Below are 17,918 nucleotides of genomic sequence, written 5' to 3'. Positions count from 1 at the left end.
AGATGACATTTATACAGTGAGAAACATGACGTAAGAACTACAGATGCAAGTTTAATCTTTAAAAGATCATGATCTGGATTTAAACACATAAGCAACCGTATTACTATATGACAGCAATTCAGCTACTGCAAATGTCTAATAAACATTTCATAAGTTTGCTTCAAATATTTCTCAAACAGAAGGAAAACTTTTCCTTGAACCTTTAAGCAATGGCTAATGGAAATTTTAAACCACTTAACCTTAGTAAAAAAAATGAAATACTGCAAGAGGCTTTAGTGATATTGTAGTGGACTTTTCTTAATTTCTTTCTTTCCTTTTATAATATTAATAATAATAATATAAATAATAATAATAATAAATAATAATAATAATAGTAATAACAATAATAATAAATAATAATAACAATAATAATAATAATAGTAATTATAATAGTAATAAAAATAATAATAATTATTATTATTAATAATAGAAATAGTAATAATTAATAATAATAACAATAATAATAATAGCAATAATAATAATAATAATAATAATAATAATTAATAATAATAATAATAATAACAATAATAATAGTAATAATAATAATAATAATAATTATTATTATTATCATTAATAATAATAGTAATAATTAATAATAATAACAACAATAATAATAATAATAATAATAATAATAATAATAATAATAATAATAATGAATAATAATAACAACAATAATAATAATAAAAATATTAATAATACATTTTATTTAAAGGCGCCTTTCTGGCAACTGAAGGACACTGTACAATAAAACAAGAGCAATAAAACAACAAGGGAAATAATAAAAAAATATACACAGCCTAAGTGCAGATAAAAATAATCAATTAAGTATTAAAAGCTTTCTTAAATAAGTGGGTTTTTATTCTTGATTAAAATAATGTAAGGGAGTCAATGTTTCTGATGGCAGGTGGTAGTGAGTTCCAAAGCCGGGGAGCAGATCTGCTGAATGCGCTGTTGCCCATAGACGAGCAGAGGAAACAGACAAGTGGAGGGAGGAAGAAGATCGCAGGGTGCGAGAAGGAACAGAAATGTGGATGAGGGCAGACAAATATGGAGGGGCAAGATTGTGGATGGCTTTGAATGTTAACATCAAAATTTTAAAATCAATTTGATCATTTATATAAATACATATATCTTCTTTTACTTAATACTATTATTTATTTGTATTTTACGCTAATATTATAAATATATTTTTGTTTTGTTTTTAGGCAAAAAAATTAAAAATGAATAAAATTTTTTTTCACACCAAATGCAAAGAAGCAGGTCACTAGCTCTAGTTTACCCGCGGATGTTTTTTTTTTGCTAGTTTTGAATTTGTGCAGAAGATGTGATTAAGGGAAAAAATCACTTTCGCGAACGCTCACGCTCAATCTGCCCAGTTGGTGGAATGAACTCCCTAACTGCATCAGAACAGCAGAGTCACTCGCTACTTTCAAGAAACGACTAAAAACTCAACTATTTAGTCTCCACTTCACTTCCTAATCTGCAATTGCCTCTTTGAATATCACACTAATTGTACAAAAAAAAAAAAAAAAAAAAAACTACTAACACTTCCCTTCTTAGACTTTACAGACCTGAAACTTGCCTTTAGTACTTATTCATTGTTGCTCTTAGTTGTGTAAATTGCTTCCTTGTCCTCATTTGTAAGTCGCTTTGGATAAAAGCGTCTGCTAAATGACTAAATGTAAATGTAAATGTAAATGTAAAGACAAATTTGTCATGTTCGCTGCAAAAGCTGATTCAAATGATCAGGATCTGGATTCATACACGAATACAACTGTATTACTAATTGACAGCAATTCTCAATTGATTCATTAACTACCTCACAGTAATGCTTTATTCACACTAAATGCGAAGACGCATTTTACTAGCTCTAGTTTACCCATGGGATGTTTTTCTTGAAGTTGTGGGAAAGATGTGATTAAGACAAATTTTTCATGTGTCAGCGTTATCTCTATTTGTGCTTTTGAATTGACTATATGTCATTTACTCAAGGAGTACTTAATGCTGTGCATAAGAATGTGTGATATCGACAAAAATGACATCAATAATTTTTGGATTTCTCCAAAAAATTATAAGGAAACATTTTGCTGGTTGAGTTTGTCCAGTCATAAATAAATATGAGACTCAAACCACCAGAAGGTGGCGCCAAGTCCCTGCCCTAATGACAACATATACACATGATACTAGGGCTGGGCAATACAGCAAAAAATAAAATAAAATAAAATAAATCAGTATCAATAATTACTGAATATTTTTTTTACAATCCATTTGGTAATATTAGGATTTTTTTTAATTTATTTAACCACTTTATTTTAATTCACCAACATTACTAAGGCAAATAGTTGTATAGTCAAAAACAAACATATTAAAACAAATATCTAGTTTCTTTTGTCTTATAATAAAATAAACATACATGTTAAAGAAACTCCTAAACTGATACATAAAATGTTACAAAGTGTGTGCAATGGTAAAGTGTAAATGCTGAGCAATCAAAGCAAACTTTAAGGTAGATCAGTATCTGTAAGGGTGAAATATTATAAATCTGAGTTTTCAGGTAAAGAAACCAGGCATCATTATTCTAGTACATATTGCAACAAAGTTGAATGACTATATTACCCCTATGCTAAGAAATTCTTCAGGTGGGGAGCTAGTGGCTAAGATGCACAAGAAAAGAAACCAAAAAGCCACTCAGGTGACATTCTTACATCCTTTTTTATTTACAATCCCCTCACTGCTCCTACACGGCACTCAATTTTAGATGTGTTGTTATTCTGACCTGATGACGAAACCCAACTAGATTCCATTCACATATCGTGCCTAAAAGCATGTGAAGAGTGCGCAGTGCGTGGTTTCATTCATCATTTTCAATACGCTTTGCCCTTGTGCAATAATCTCAAATAACTACAGTAGGTGACCATCAACCGTTTTCTCAAAGGATGACAAACGGACAAACCATTGCTGCAGCTCCAATACAAGTTTTATTTATGGTAAAAGTGAAAAAGCACTGCAGTGTTTGGATGCGCTGTGTTAGTCTGAGGTAATTAGTCTACCGTTATTACTGAAATGTGTATATTCCATATATAAAGTGTGAAGCACATTTGTTAGTTCTAGTAACGTGAATTGCTGTGCGCTCGCGGCATTCTGGAAAGCTGTTTTCAACTGGGTGCGCCTGGAAAATATGAGTGCATCACATGCGTGCTGCTTGTACACCAAGTGCCCATCGCTCCCTATTTGCGGGCGTAAGCCGTGCACCTCAATTGTAAATGTATAAGTGTGGTGGACATAGCCTCAAACAATTATACATTCATTCATTCATTCATTCATTCATTTTCTTTTCAGCTTAGTCCCTTTATTAATCAGGAGACCAGGCACGTGCACACATAGGGCTCAACCTTTTTAGAAAGTGCCCTTCTAAAACGATCTAAAGGAGACGCCACAGCGGAATGAATCGCCAACTTATCCAGCATATGTTTTACGCAGTGGATGCCCTTCTAGCTGCAACCCATCACTGGGAAACACCCAATTTAGCCTACCCAATTCACCTATAGCGCATGTCTTTGGACTTGGCGGGAAAACCGGAACACCCAGAGAAAAATCCCACCAACACAGAGAGAACATGCAAACTCCACACAGAAATGCCAACTGACCCAGCTGAGCTCAAACAACTAATATAAGTATTTAATTATTCAAATAGACTGCAGCAAATAATGTTTTCCCAGAAGCTCTATGATATTTGTTTTTGCATGTCCATACAGAATCGTAAAAATGATCCCAATTCTCAGTTTATCCTAAACGCTGCAGCTCCATCCCCACAGAAAGCAACACATCCTCCTCACCTTGAACCTGGAGATTCAGAATGATTTCGTCCGTCCCGTAGTTATTGCTAGCGACACACGTGTAATACCCAGAATCCTCTGCTTTCACAGTCTTAATGATGAAGCTGCCATTTCCGTGGATGCTGCGTCTTCCATCGATGACCGCAGGGGCCGGACTCCCGCTGTCGACAAACAGTGTGAATCCTCAATGAAGGAGGCAGAGTTTGACATTTCCCAGCATTCCCAAGTGACGGATGCTACACATAGGTATTCAGTAGCTGCTGTTTGCTCTTACCGAAAAGCTGGATCTGCACTGCAGTGTTTTCTTCACTATCACACTCAACTCAGCTAGCAGATCTACAGTTGAAGTCAGATTTATTAGCCCCCCTGTATATTTTATTTCCCTATTTCTGTTTAACAGAGAGAAGATTTTTTTCCACACATTTCTAAACATGATGGTTTTAATAACTCATTTATAATAACTGATATATTTTTTATCTTTGTCTTTTCCATGATGACAGAACATAACATTGTACTAAATATTTTTCAAGATACTAGTAATCAGCTTAAAGTGACATTTAAAGGCTTAACTAGGTTAATTAAAAGTGGTTAGTATGGAAGCCCATTACTGCCACTGAATTAAAAAAAAAAAATTCTGATAAAAAATTATAAAGTCAGAATTCCAAGTTTTAAAGTCAGAGTTCTGAGTTATAAAGTCAGAGTTCTGAGTTATAAAGTCAGCGTTCTGAGTTATAAAGTCAGCGTTCTGAGTTATAAAGTCAGAGTTCTGAGTTATAAAGTCAGCGTTCTGAGTTATAAAGTCAGAGTTCTGAGTTATAAAGTCAGCGTTCTGAGTTATAAAGTCAGCGTTCTGAGTTATAAAGTCAGAGTTCTGAGTTATAAAGTCAGCGTTCTGAGTTATAAAGTCAGCGTTCTGAGTTATAAAGTCAGCGTTCTGAGTTATAAAGTCAGAGTTCTGAGTTATAAAGTCAGAGTTCTGAGTTATAAAGTCAGCGTTCTGAGTTATAAAGTCAGCGTTCTGAGTTATAAAGTCAGAGTTCTGAGTTATAAAGTCAGCGTTCTGAGTTATAAAGTCAGAGTTCTGAGTTATAAAGTCAGAGTTCTGAGTTATAAAGTCAGCGTTCTGAGTTATAAAGTCAGAGTTCTGAGTTATAAAGTCAGAGTTCTGAGTTATAAAGTCAGCGTTCTGAGTTATAAAGTCAGAGTTCTGAGTTATAAAGTCAGCGTTCTGAGTTATAAAGTCAGCGTTCTGAGTTATAAAGTCAGCGTTCTGAGTTATAAAGTCAGCGTTCTGAGTTATAAAGTCAGCGTTCTGAGTTATAAAGTCAGAGTTCTGAGTTATAAAGTCAGCGTTCTGAGTTATAAAGTCAGAGTTCTGAGTTATAAAGTCAGCGTTCTGAGTTATAAAGTCAGAGTTCTGAGTTATAAAGTCAGCGTTCTGAGTTATAAAGTCAGAGTTCTGAGTTATAAAGTCAGCGTTCTGAGTTACAAAGTCAGAGTTCTGAGTTATGAAGTCAGCGTTCTGAGTTACAAAGTCAGAGTTCTGAGTTATAAAGTCAGAGTTCTGAGTTATAAAGTCAGCGTTCTGAGTTATAAAGTCAGCGTTCTGAGTTATAAAGTCAGAGTTCTGAGTTATAAAGTCAGCGTTCTGAGTTATAAAGTCAGCGTTCTGAGTTATAAAGTCAGCGTTCTGAGTTATAAAGTCAGCGTTCTGAGTTACAAAGTCAGAGTTCTGAGTTATGAAGTCAGCGTTCTGAGTTACAAAGTCAGAGTTCTGAGTTATAAAGTCAGAGTTCTGAGTTATAAAGTCAGCGTTCTGAGTTATAAAGTCAGCGTTCTGAGTTATAAAGTCAGCGTTCTGAGTTACAAAGTCAGAGTTCTGAGTTATGAAGTCAGCGTTCTGAGTTATAAAGTCAGCGTTCTGAGTTATAAAGTCAGAGTTCTGAGTTATAAAGTCAGAGTTCTGAGTTATAAAGTCAGCGTTCTGAGTTATAAAGTCAGCGTTCTGAGTTATAAAGTCAGCGTTCTGAGTTATAAAGTCAGCGTTCTGAGTTACAAAGTCAGAGTTCTGAGTTATGAAGTCAGCGTTCTGAGTTACAAAGTCAGAGTTCTGAGTTATAAAGTCAGCGTTCTGAGTTATAAAGCCAGAATTCTGAGTTATAAAGTCAGCGTTCTTAGTTATAAAGTCAGCGTTCTCAGTTATAGTGTCAGAATTCTGAGTTAAAAGTCAGAATTCTGAGTTACAAAGTCAGAGTTCTGAGTTATAAAGTCAGAGTTCTGAGTTATAGTCAGAATTCTGAGGTATAAAGTCAGAATTCAGAGTTATATAGTCATAATTATAAGTGATAAAGTCGCAATTCTAAGTTATAAAGTCAGATTTCCTAGTTATAAAGTCAGAATTTTGAGTTATAAAGCCAGTGTTCCGAGTTATATAGTCAGAAATCTGAGTTATAAAGTCGCAATTCCTAGTCATTGAGTTAAAGTTCCGAGTTATAAAGTCAGAAATCCGAGTTAAGTCCGAATTTTGAGTTATAAAGCCAGAATTCAGAGTTATATAGTCAGAATTTCGAGTTATAAAGCCAGAGTTCCAAGTTACAGTCAGAATTCCAAATTATAAAGTCGCAATTCTGAGTTATAATGGTAATTCCGAGTTATAAAGTCAGAATTATGAGTTATAAAGTCGCAATTCCGAATTATTAAGTCAGAATAGCGAGTTATAAAGCCAGTATTCAGTTATATAGTCAGAAATCCGAGTTATAAAGTCGCAATTCCAAGTTATAAAATAAGAATTTTCAGTTTTAAAGTCACAATTCCAAATTATTAAGTCAGAATTGCGATTTACAAAGCCAGAATTTTGAGTTATAAAGTCCTATTTCTGAGTTATAAAGTAAGAATTTTGAGTTAAAGTCACAATTCCGAATTATTAAGTTAGAATTGCGAGTTATAAAGTCGCATTTCTGATTTATAAAGTAGCATTTCTGAGTCATGAAGTCAGAATTCTAAGTTATTTATGACTTAAAAACTTGCAATTAGGACTTTATAATAAAAAAATGTATCTTAAGGGGGCTATTAATATTGACCTTGAAATGTTTTTTAAAAAACTAAACTGCTTTTATTGCAGCTGAAATAAAACAAATAAGACTTTCTCCAGGAAAAAAAATATTATAGGAAATACTGTGAAATTCATAACTCTGACTTCAACTGTACTGTATCATTTTTCTCATGCTCATACTGGTGTGAATACTGTTGTTGGGAGTGTATATTGCCGTCAGTGGGTTGTTTACCTCTCTTTCAGCCATTTGATGGCAGGAGGAGGGTCTCCGACGGCTCTGCAGGGTAAAACCACGTCCCTCATCCACGGTGTTGTAACCGTACCACTGAAGGTGAGGATTTTGGCAGGAGCTGTTGTATTGTAAAAAAAACACAAAGCATAATTATACTGAGATATAAACGTTTAAAAGTGTAGTTCACTAAAAATGTTTCATAATATTGGTCTGTATGGGTTTTTTCAAACTGATTACATGCCTCAATAAAACACAAGTAATGTGGGATAATTATTTTTAAGTTCATTTTTTTTTAAATAAGCTACACTACATTACCAGATTTCAACATGTTAACTATGGTATTTTGACAAGAACTAAGCAAACCATACCTCTCTAATGTACACGTCTAATACACTGAAAAAAGCATTAAAGGGACAGTTCACCTAAAACTGAAAATTCTGCCATCATTTAATCGTCCTTTTTCCAAACCTGATGACTTTCTTTCTTCTGTTGAACACAATTGAAGATATTTTGAAGAATGCTGGAAACATATACTCATTTACTTCCATATTACTTTTTTCTCTGCTATAGAAGTCAATGGTTACAGGTTTTCTGCATTCTTCAAAATATCTATTTTTGTGTTCAACGGAAGAAAGGTTTTCAGCTTTTCAGCATTCTTCAAAATATCTTCTTTAGTGTTCAACCGAATAAAAGAAACTCATAAAGGTTTAGAACCACTTGAAGTTGAGTAGTTGAGTAAATAGTGAGTACATTTGAATTTTGGGGGGTGAACTATCCCTTTAATAGTGGAGGGGTGTATTAAAAACTCTCAATTTCACTGCAGAGCACAGTCATTGTGATTGTACTATATTTACACTACTGTTTAGGCTCAGTAAGGGTCAGTATAGTTTATTATTACTATCTTCCTGTAATCATTGCTTTATTATTTCTGTTTTTCCATATTGTTATAATCCCATGACTGTGGATTCATGCGACACTTATTTTCATGAGTAAGGGATAAGAGAATGTCTCCATATCAAGGTCTATATTGTCTCTGGACAATGTTGTGAAGCAGTAATTTTCCATTGCTGTTGCTCGTGCTATAATAACACTTGTTGAATTTATAAAGTCTGAGCATTAAAACCATATGCAACTAAGAATATTCAATAAACCCTGCTCTTTCTTTATCAGGATGACTTTGTCTCCTGCTTCTGCTCCCTTCTGGTTTTCTCAGTCAACTCCGTTATTGATTAGACGGCTAATTCAGTTGAACACTGGTTAACAGGTAAGTTTCCTTTCGATTTTATTAAATGAATGCATATTTTTATTCAAAACAGATGCATCAAATTGATGAAAAAAGTACTGTGGGTTTATGCAAAAATATTAAACCACAAAATCAATATATTAAATCAATGAGTGAGGATGCTGAAATTTTAGTTTTACTTCACTACAATAAGTAACATGTTAAAATATGTTCAAATAGAAAAGTTATCCTTTGAAAGAAACCTCTCATGATAATGCAGTATTTCTGTAATGTTTTAATATGCTTTGTCATCATACTCTGTTGTTCAAACAGGTCTTTGTGACAAGTTTGCTTGTTATGTGGGTGGTTTTTATTTTTATCATTTTCATGTTGTTTTTACTTTTTTAAAATGTATTTTCTTGTTCACTTTGCCTATCTTATATGTAGACAAAATATGTAAACAGAATTATCTGTCTTCAATAAAACTTATTTGACAAAAAGAAAAGCTATTGTAAATAGAGATACTTCCTGAGTTTTTGATCAAATAAATGCAGCCTTGGAGCACAAGAAAATCCCACTGACCCCAAACCATTTTTTTTTTTTAAATAAGTACTTGCAATACAAGTATTATAAATACTGCCCATCCCTGTTCACATCTACAGTATAAAGGTAACCTCACACACATTGTGATTGATATTACTGCAGTAGAGCAAATCAAATGGTGTTTATTTTAAAAACAGACACAAAATATTTCAGTACACTGCAAAAAATGCTTTTCTCACTCAAAGTTTTGGTCTCATTTTTAGTCTAGATATATAAAAATTCATATATTAGGAATAATTTTCTAAACAAGCAAATTATATTGTTTTGTTTTCAGAAACAATAAGTCATATTTAAGCGTTTTTTTTTCTTAATAGAAGCTAACTTATCTGCCAGTGTGGTAGAAAAACAAAAACGAGATCATTTTACTAACCATACTAGCAGATAAATTAGCTTCTTTTAAGACAAATTCACTTCATTTTGTCTTATTATTTCTGAATCTAATTCTTGATATAAGGATTTGTAGATATCTGGACTAGAAACAAGACAAAACCCATTTTATCAAACACACGTTTTATTTTTTCAAGTGTGTAGACGTTTGCTGAGCATCAACAGTTGTTTGCAAATTTCAGTTTTAATTTCATATCAGGTTTGATGCATTCACATCTGCCTCTACTAAAATGTGCGCCCAAACACCATATCATTTATTCATTTTCCTTCGGCTTAGCCCCTTTATTCATTAGGGGTCACCACAGTGGAATAAACCGCCAGCTTATCCAGCGTATGTTTTACCAAGCTAATGCCCTTCAAACTGCAACCCAGTACTGGGAAACACCCATACACAGTCATTCACACACATACACTACGGCCAATTTAGTTTATTCAATTCACCTATAGCGCATGTGTTTGGACTGTGAGGGAAACCCACACAAACACGGAGAGAACATGCAAACTCCACACAGAAATGCCAACTGACACAGCCGGGACTCGAACCAGCTACCTTTTTGCTGTGAGGTGACAGTGCTAACCATTGAGCCACTGTGCTGCCCCCCAAACACCATATATTTCAGCATATTTATACACCATGCCATTTTTTGGCTTATTATCACGCTCCTCTAATACTTAAACTACAGAATTGCTAAACATAAAACCTGACTCATAAAAGCACAGATCGTCTGCTTTCCTCCCGAAGAAAAGCAAGGTAAGTGACTGACCTTTGGCCAGGGGTTCAACGGTAATGACATCACTGCTGTTGCCACGTCCGGCAGCAGTCACCGCCATCACCCAGATATTGTACTTCCTGTTACGGCTGAGATTGTGAACGCGGTGCAGGAACTCATCCGGGGCCACTTCAAACTCACTGACCACCTGAACAGAGTGACAGGTACACATAATGAAGGAAACAAAGATGTTTACTCTAGCCAAAATAAAACAAATAAGACTTTTTCAAGAAGAAAAATGGAAATAATTGAGGAATATTTGAAAAAGAATAAATATCGCTAATAATTTTGCCCTCAACTATAGACAAGATATATATATATATATAGTGTTACCTCTAGGATTTTTTTCAGCTGTGCGGCAGGTCTTTTACACAAATCTACCACATACCTGTCAACCCTCCCGTTTTTCCTGGGATTCTGCCGTATTTTACTGTTCTATCCCGCTATCATCCTGTAAAGGTATTTTCCCGTATTTCTCCCGTATTTTTAGTCTTTCTCTGAACAGCCGAGCCTCCCTATACGCAACCCATACCGCCAAACCACCAGGGGTCGCACCTTGCTCTAAAACGTGAGTCTTCTGGGTTTTCGCTTTGTTTAGAAATGAAAACACTTAAAAATAAATATTAAAAACGGCGTGATTCCATTTCCTTTTGATTACAGGTGCTGTCGCCCATCCTATACAATCGTTAAAACAGTCATATAATGGTGCATGACTGTCAGCTGACGTGCTCCATAGTGATGAACAGAAGCTGTTTCCCAAACGGATTCTGAACACGCGATTTGAATCGGAGATAAAGTCTGGCTTTTGGGTGCGTGTTTAAACAGACATACACACATAATTAATAATAATAACATATAAGGATGTCGATCTTGGTGTTTTTTTTCCCCAAACAAAACTAATTTTGTCTTAAATGAGCATAAAAAGTTAGGAAAACAGGCTTGGGTGTGTGTGTGTGTGTGTGGGGGGGGGGGGGGGGTGCTTAAGCACAGATCTTCTTGTGCACTTTTAAATAAACACTGCTGAAGTGCGATTTAGCACATTTATGTTGTGAGTATGTCTCCAACTTTTATAAAATTTTCTAGGAATATTTATGAATTTCTCCAACAGACCTACAGAGCAGCATTAATGCGTCCTGAAGTAAAGTTGAACAGCCATAAACTCAAGCAAGATAAAGTCACTGTATGCAGAAGCACAGACCTTTATCTATAAATAAAGTATATTTATGGAAACTGTGTTGATGTTAACTGAAAGCGACATTGTGTTTGCTGGCCTCACGCATGTCACCTTAAAGGGTTAAACAAATAACGCGCAGCACTACTACGATTACAGAAAAGTTTGCTCTGTTATAATTCATTTACCTTTTAATGCGTTTGGGTGCAATTATAATCTGCTATTAAAAAACAACAACAACAACAACAATGACTCAATGTTTTGAATGAGAAGGTGTAATGTAGCTGTGGCGGGATAAATTTTGGTGTGGCACCCCACCATGGAAAATGAATGTAGCGGACACCATGTATAACAATATATACAACAGTTCTGACTGGTTCTCGAATCTGATTGGCTAATAGCCATGCGATATTCTGCAATATCAGAACTCCTACAGCCTTCTCACCCTTCTGTATTACTCCGCCCACATAGAGAGACAGCAGATCAATAAACTCAATAGAGTTTGCCAAATATTGCAGCTGTTGGACAACATAATGTACTTTTGGGGCTTTTTAAGGCAAGAATTTAAGGCACATTTAAGGCAATGCTATAAATGTATCGATCGCCTTGGTGATTTGTTTTGCCCAGTTCGAATCTTTAGGAATTGCCTGTTTGAATGCTGCTCCAGCTCTGAAGAGCGGTGGAGGTGTGTGCGTGCGATGTACCTGAGCGGCGGGGGGTGAGTTGTGCCCAACGTACCTGAAGAGCTGGGAGAGATGTGGTGAAGAGAGATGTGCGACGTATTTAAGAGCCGGGGGGTGGGGGGGAGACGCGCGATTTCCGGAAGATTATGATTTGTTTACAAGCATTCCGGAGTCTCTATGCATTTGTGGGAGACTCCCGAAACTTCCAATGACTTGGAACGTCTGGGATTACATTAACGTTACTAGCCATTTTGCAAGCTAGTGTAGCGCGTGCCTGACTGGAGTAGCGTTTGGAGGTGGGCGGGTATAGTGATATGTGAATTGAGATTTGTTGTTTTGTGTCGGGGGCCAGGGTTGCTGAGGCAACGTGGCCGGAGCCAGCACATGCAGGCTGACACACAGAAGGCAGCAATATGAGTGCAGGCTTTAATAAAGTGATATTCTGAGTTCAAAAGCGATGGTCTACTGTTTAACATGACAGCGCGAAGGCAGCATGTTGCCTGTCACGTCATTTGGGATGCCATGTTGAGGGTGTTGCACTGAAAACATTATATTTTGTACTTAATCTCTTTTATCTTTTTAGATATTTGCCTGAATCGAATTGTTCAGTTTGCAATGCGTACCGAATTGGAAGCCTTGTGCCGAACAGTTCAATACGAATATGCGTATCGTTACACCCTTAATATATATATATTGATATCACATTTGAAAATCATGCACATTCATAAATATTTGTCAAATATTCATAATAATGTCAGCTTGCACTCACATTGTTAAAACAACAATTACAATAGTATAAAAAGCTAAAAATATAACACTTCAAACACATCACCTTAAAGCTTGATGGCACAGTGTGACGCCACGCACTGTTTAACACTGTCTTAACAGTCAGCCTGATTTCTCTGCTGTTAGCATGAGAGCAGTTGGCCGAGTCTTACCGTGGGAGACGTGCTGGAACAGAAGACTGTGTATTTCCTAATGACGCCATTCAGCTTTAGCGGAGGAAGCCAAGAAACGTAAACCACAGAGCTGGAAGCTGCAGCTGCCTTTACACCGCCAGGCGGACCCGGCACTGCAGAGCCAAACAGACCAACATCAGTACATACAGCACAACAGATCTGGACAGATCATCCATTACTTCCATTTTATTTATTGTTAATCTTCTGGATTCGTTCTGTTGTAACTCTTCTTGATAAAACAGTTGGATTAGTACAGTAAATATAAGGTATTTGATTGAAAAAAATGGACTAAATCTAACAACTTGTGACGCATATCAACGAAGCTAAGAAAAACTACTACAAACAAAGGCGAGAGGTAAATGCTGCTAACATTAGCGTTCTGTAGGTTTAGTAAAACTTTAAAGGGTAACTATTATGCAAAAATAACTTTTATAAGGGGTTTAAACACAGTCGTGTGGACACATTCTGTGAATATAGAAAAGTTTAGTAAAAATATATTAATATAAAATATATTAATATAGTAAAAATTAATGTCTTTTTATGATGACACTTTATAAAAACCGTCTGCAGAAACACTTTGACATTCTTCCTTTGTATGTGTCATCAGAGGGGGAAGCCCTGCCCATTAGTGATGATCTCTCCCTTATTAGCATATGTAACCCCGCTGGTCCAACACCACCCAACCGGCTCCGAGCTGAGATCGAACCGGCAGCGTTCTGCATGGGAGTCGGTTAATCTAACAAGGAGGCTAAAGACCATGGCCTCTAGCATCTGTCGCTTAAGCATCTTTAGAGGTCAGAGGAGTGAGGTTTACCTGCACAGCACCTACTAGCTGGCCTCTGTCGCACATTGTTTTTAAATCTGCCACTATGATGACACACATTTTTAGCCCCGCCCACTTTTTAAAAGAGCAGAATCTCATTTGAATTTAAAGCGACTTTCACAGTCACCAGCAATCCAGCCTGTGCAGATCGCTGAAGAACTACAAATATTTTGTATCATTCATTCATTCATTCATTCATTCATTCATTCATTCATTCATTCATTCTTTCATTCATTTATTATTTTTTTTTTATTAGTCCCTTTATTAATCTAGGGTTGCCACAGTGGAATGAACCACCAACCTATTCAGCATATGTTTTAAGCTGCGTATGCTCTTCCAGCTGCAACCCATCACTAGGAAACAACCATACACAATCGTTTACACACATACACTACAGACAGTTTTAGCTCACCCAATTCACTTGACATTTGATGTCAAGACCAAAATACCGTAAACCGCATGAGGAGGAAATAGCTGATAAAAACAACAAATCTAAAGCAACATCAGCATGCTTTAGATTTAGAAAATTTTATTTTAGTCAAAAGACTTACACTAAAACTAAGTCCAAATTTGCAGTCAAAAATAACACTGCTGTACAGCACTACTTTTAACTAATATGCCTTCATTAGTGATTCACTGATTCTTTTATTCAAATGATTCACTTAAAATGTCTGATTCATTTTCAAATGAAAAATCGGCTGTCTTTATGAGGGGATCAGAGAATGATACTGTATGTGTAGGTCGTACCGTCCTCTTTGGTGCGGATGTAGATCTGGTCACTGCGGACTCCGTCTCCTGCTCTGGTGAAGGCCAGCACCTGGATACTGTAGTTGGTGTATTTCTCCAGACCTTCCAGCTCCAGCGGGGCCTTATGAGTCGTGACGTTTCGGATTTCTCCTAGTTCTGTGGTGCAAAAAACATGGAGGATGTCTAAATGTGTATATAATGACTTATAATGCTAGAGTAAACAAAATTAACATTTTAAACTCAGCAAAAACTAGTTATGGAATAAACATATTATAGTGGTGTAAATTGAAAAAAATTCTAACAAATGTGAAAGAAATTTTACATTTCTCCTATAGTTCTGTTGTGTCAAAACCAAGAAAGATTTCTAAATGCCCGTATAATGACTTATAATGCTAAAGTCAACTTTGTAAATTCACCCAAAAAATGCAGGTTTTGTGAAAGAATTACTCTTGAACATTCTTTTAAAAACAGCACTAATTATGAAATAAACATATTCTAGAATAGGTGTGAATCTACTTAAAAATGGCAAAAAATGTAAAATAATTTGTTAAAATTTCTCCCATATATTTGAGCCAAAACAGGAACAAAAATATGTTTAGTCTTTATAATGGCTTATAATGGTAAATTGAACACACATTTTACTGTACTTTTCAGCAAAAAACATGCAGATTTTGCTAACAAAAATCAATTATAAAAACACTAAATATGGAATAAATATACTCTTGAAAAAAAGTACATTGTATTCTAACAAATGTACTACAGCATATTTGAAACATCAAGATTTATGGTTAATTCAGTATAAGGAATGAGAAACTGGAGCTCCTAATTAAAATAAGGTCTGAAACTGACCTAAAATATACAATTTGTTGCAGAATATTTATATTATAATAAAAAGCCAGTTAATAAATAGCACAATCAATGAAATATGTTGGGAAAATACTAAATAAAAATTGTATGAACAGGAAAATGAAGAGAACAAAAAGCTTTAAAAGTTATACTGTTCACAATTTTTGTAAATAGCACAGTATTTAAACGTAATATGAGCTGAATTTTACAGTAGGACAATTATGCGGTATGTGACTGTATTTTAAAGTTGCATTCTGAAAATTAGTGTACTCCTTGTTTTCTCTAGCTTGGAAATTATGTATTTAATTGAGTTTTGTTACTTGTAACCACTTGTACTGTATCCGGGCATTGCATTGGGCAGTTAAACACCAGCATTTCATCTGTCGATGAAAATCCGGGAGACTGGGGGTTTAGGCTTGGGGGTGAGATAACACTGTTGAGAACCGGGTACTGTGTAGTGTGGTGTCAGTAACTACTATGAAGCCTGTTTCGGGCGGCCGCTGCGATCAGATCCTATACCAATGTTGGCCACCAGGGGGTTTCACAGACTGTACCAAAATGCTGAGGACCAGGGGGAAGTTTTGGTTTAAATTACGGGAGTTTACCGGAATAAATAACAAAATAGATGGGTGGCTGGAGATAGGTCTGAAATACGGGTGACTCCCGGGAAAAACAGGAGTGTCGGCAGGTATGCTCACACATGCTCTCTGCACTCTGACTACTTCAATATTGTTGATAAGCCATGCTGGGCATTTCAATCTGTCTCGCGCTGAACACTGTCAACCAATCGCAACAGACTGTCATCTGTCCAATCAGTGCAGATTAGCTTCCCGCTAAGGAGGGGTTTGGGAACAAATGAGTCGCTGAACGATTCATATGGGAGTCGCTGGGATAATTAGATAAAAATAAATGCAGATTATAAGACATTAAAAGTACCTTGCATGCAGATCAGCCTGTTGTTGGAGACCCTTAAAACTAAAATATGAGCCTTTTTTAATGTAAAATAGGTGCTCTTTAAATACTAAACAAATGACACACTTGCACTATTCCTTTCTGAGATTCAGAAGAGAGACTCAGAAGAGATCATATAAGACAAAGCTGCAGGTTTTTAGTCATTAATACCTTTTTCTACCATTGTTTTAGTCCTCTAACAACCACTGTTGAACAGAAAAGAGCCACTGTTATTTTTTTTTTCTGCCGCTCACTGCTGAATGCAATCCCTGAGTCGCCTGCGTTGAAGTCTGCAGCTTCATAATAAGGCAATTTATAAGCAAACAGCTCCTGGAAAGAGCAGGATCGCCATAATGTGTGCTGTGAGTTTGTTCTTCTGAGCGCAAGTTGATGAAGAGCCATCGAGGAGCCAATTAAACAGGTGTGCGGATGGTGTTTTGCTGCTCTCTGGATTGTGAGCTGTGATCGATTGACTAACCTCACAGTCTCAATCACTCACCAGAGGACTATTCACACAAGTCAAGTGGCACAACAGTCACCAAAACAAAGAGACTAGCGCTGAATTGCAAAATATGCACACTGCATTGTTTTTTGAATATACTGTGAGCTTTTACTGTAGTTTTACTGGGAGCAAGAATTGTTTATATGCATGTATGAACAGCACAGACATTATACACTCTGGAAACAGTATGGAAATGTGCTATTATTTGGGATGTAATAATTCTAGTTTGGCTTTCTGTATAGAATGGGCATTAGCGTTATGTTTTGATTCCCAAGGAAGAATTGTTTTAAGTTAAAAAAGGTATATTCTGCCCTCTTGTGGTCAATTGATGTAAAGCGTTTATACAGTTGATGTCAGAATTATTAGTCCCCCTGAATTATTAGCCCCCATTTTTTTTCCAATTTCTGTTTAACAGAGAGCAGATTTTTTCAGCACATTTGTAAACATAATAGTTTTAATAACTCATTTCTAATAACTGCTTTATTTTATCTTTGCCATGATGACAGTAAATAATATTTGACTTGATATTTTTCAAGACACTTCCATACAGTGTTATTTAAAGGCTTAACTAGGTTAGTTAGGTTTACTAGGCAGGTTAGGGTAATTAGGCAAGTTATTGTATAATCATGGTTTGTTCTGTAGACTATCTAAAAAATATAGCTTAAAGGGGCTAATAATTTTGACCTTAAAATGGTTTTTAACATTTTTTAAAAACTGCTTTTATTCTAGCGGAAATAAAACAAATAAGAAAAAAAAAAAGAATTATCAAAAAAATATTATCAGACATACTGTGAAAATTTCCTTGCTCTGTTAAACATAATCTGGGAAATATTTAAAAAGGAAACAAAATTCAAAAGGGGGCAAATACTTAGGACTTCAACTCTATATATAATTAACATATATTGCACATTATATCATTTGCAAATAATATACTATTTATTTTATAACAAAATATTAACTTATAATTATGTAACTGATTGTATAATATATTATGAATTATATTACTTGTAAAATATAAAATATTGTCCTTAATAAACATATATATTAATACATTAATTAAATATAGCATTATTAAAATGCAATTATAAAATATAA

The 17,918-nt window shown here is 35.3% G+C and overlaps 1 protein-coding gene across 7 annotated transcripts in view; it reads right to left on the bottom strand.

Annotated features, from left to right (window-relative positions):
• The window catches only part of dscama (Down syndrome cell adhesion molecule a), a 185,008-nt gene that overhangs the window by 11,828 nt on the left and 155,262 nt on the right, over positions 1-17,918 (bottom strand). For all 7 annotated transcript variants that reach the window (XM_087269684.1, XM_087269687.1, XM_087269685.1 and 4 more), the window contains 5 exon segments: positions 14,525-14,680; positions 12,934-13,067; positions 10,136-10,289; positions 7,160-7,277; positions 3,876-4,036 (listed from right to left, as the gene is read on the bottom strand). In XM_087269684.1, the coding sequence (XP_087125810.1) occupies positions 3,876-4,036; positions 7,160-7,277; positions 10,136-10,289; positions 12,934-13,067; positions 14,525-14,680 (723 nt within the window).

Source organism: Danio rerio, chromosome 10, assembly GCF_052040795.2.
Source record: "Danio rerio strain M-AB ecotype USA chromosome 10, GRCz13ab, whole genome shotgun sequence".
In the NCBI taxonomy this organism is placed as follows: domain Eukaryota; kingdom Metazoa; phylum Chordata; class Actinopteri; order Cypriniformes; family Danionidae; genus Danio; species Danio rerio.
The sequence above is the reverse complement of the archived record's forward strand: the minus strand, read 5'-3'. Positions and strand labels throughout refer to the sequence as shown.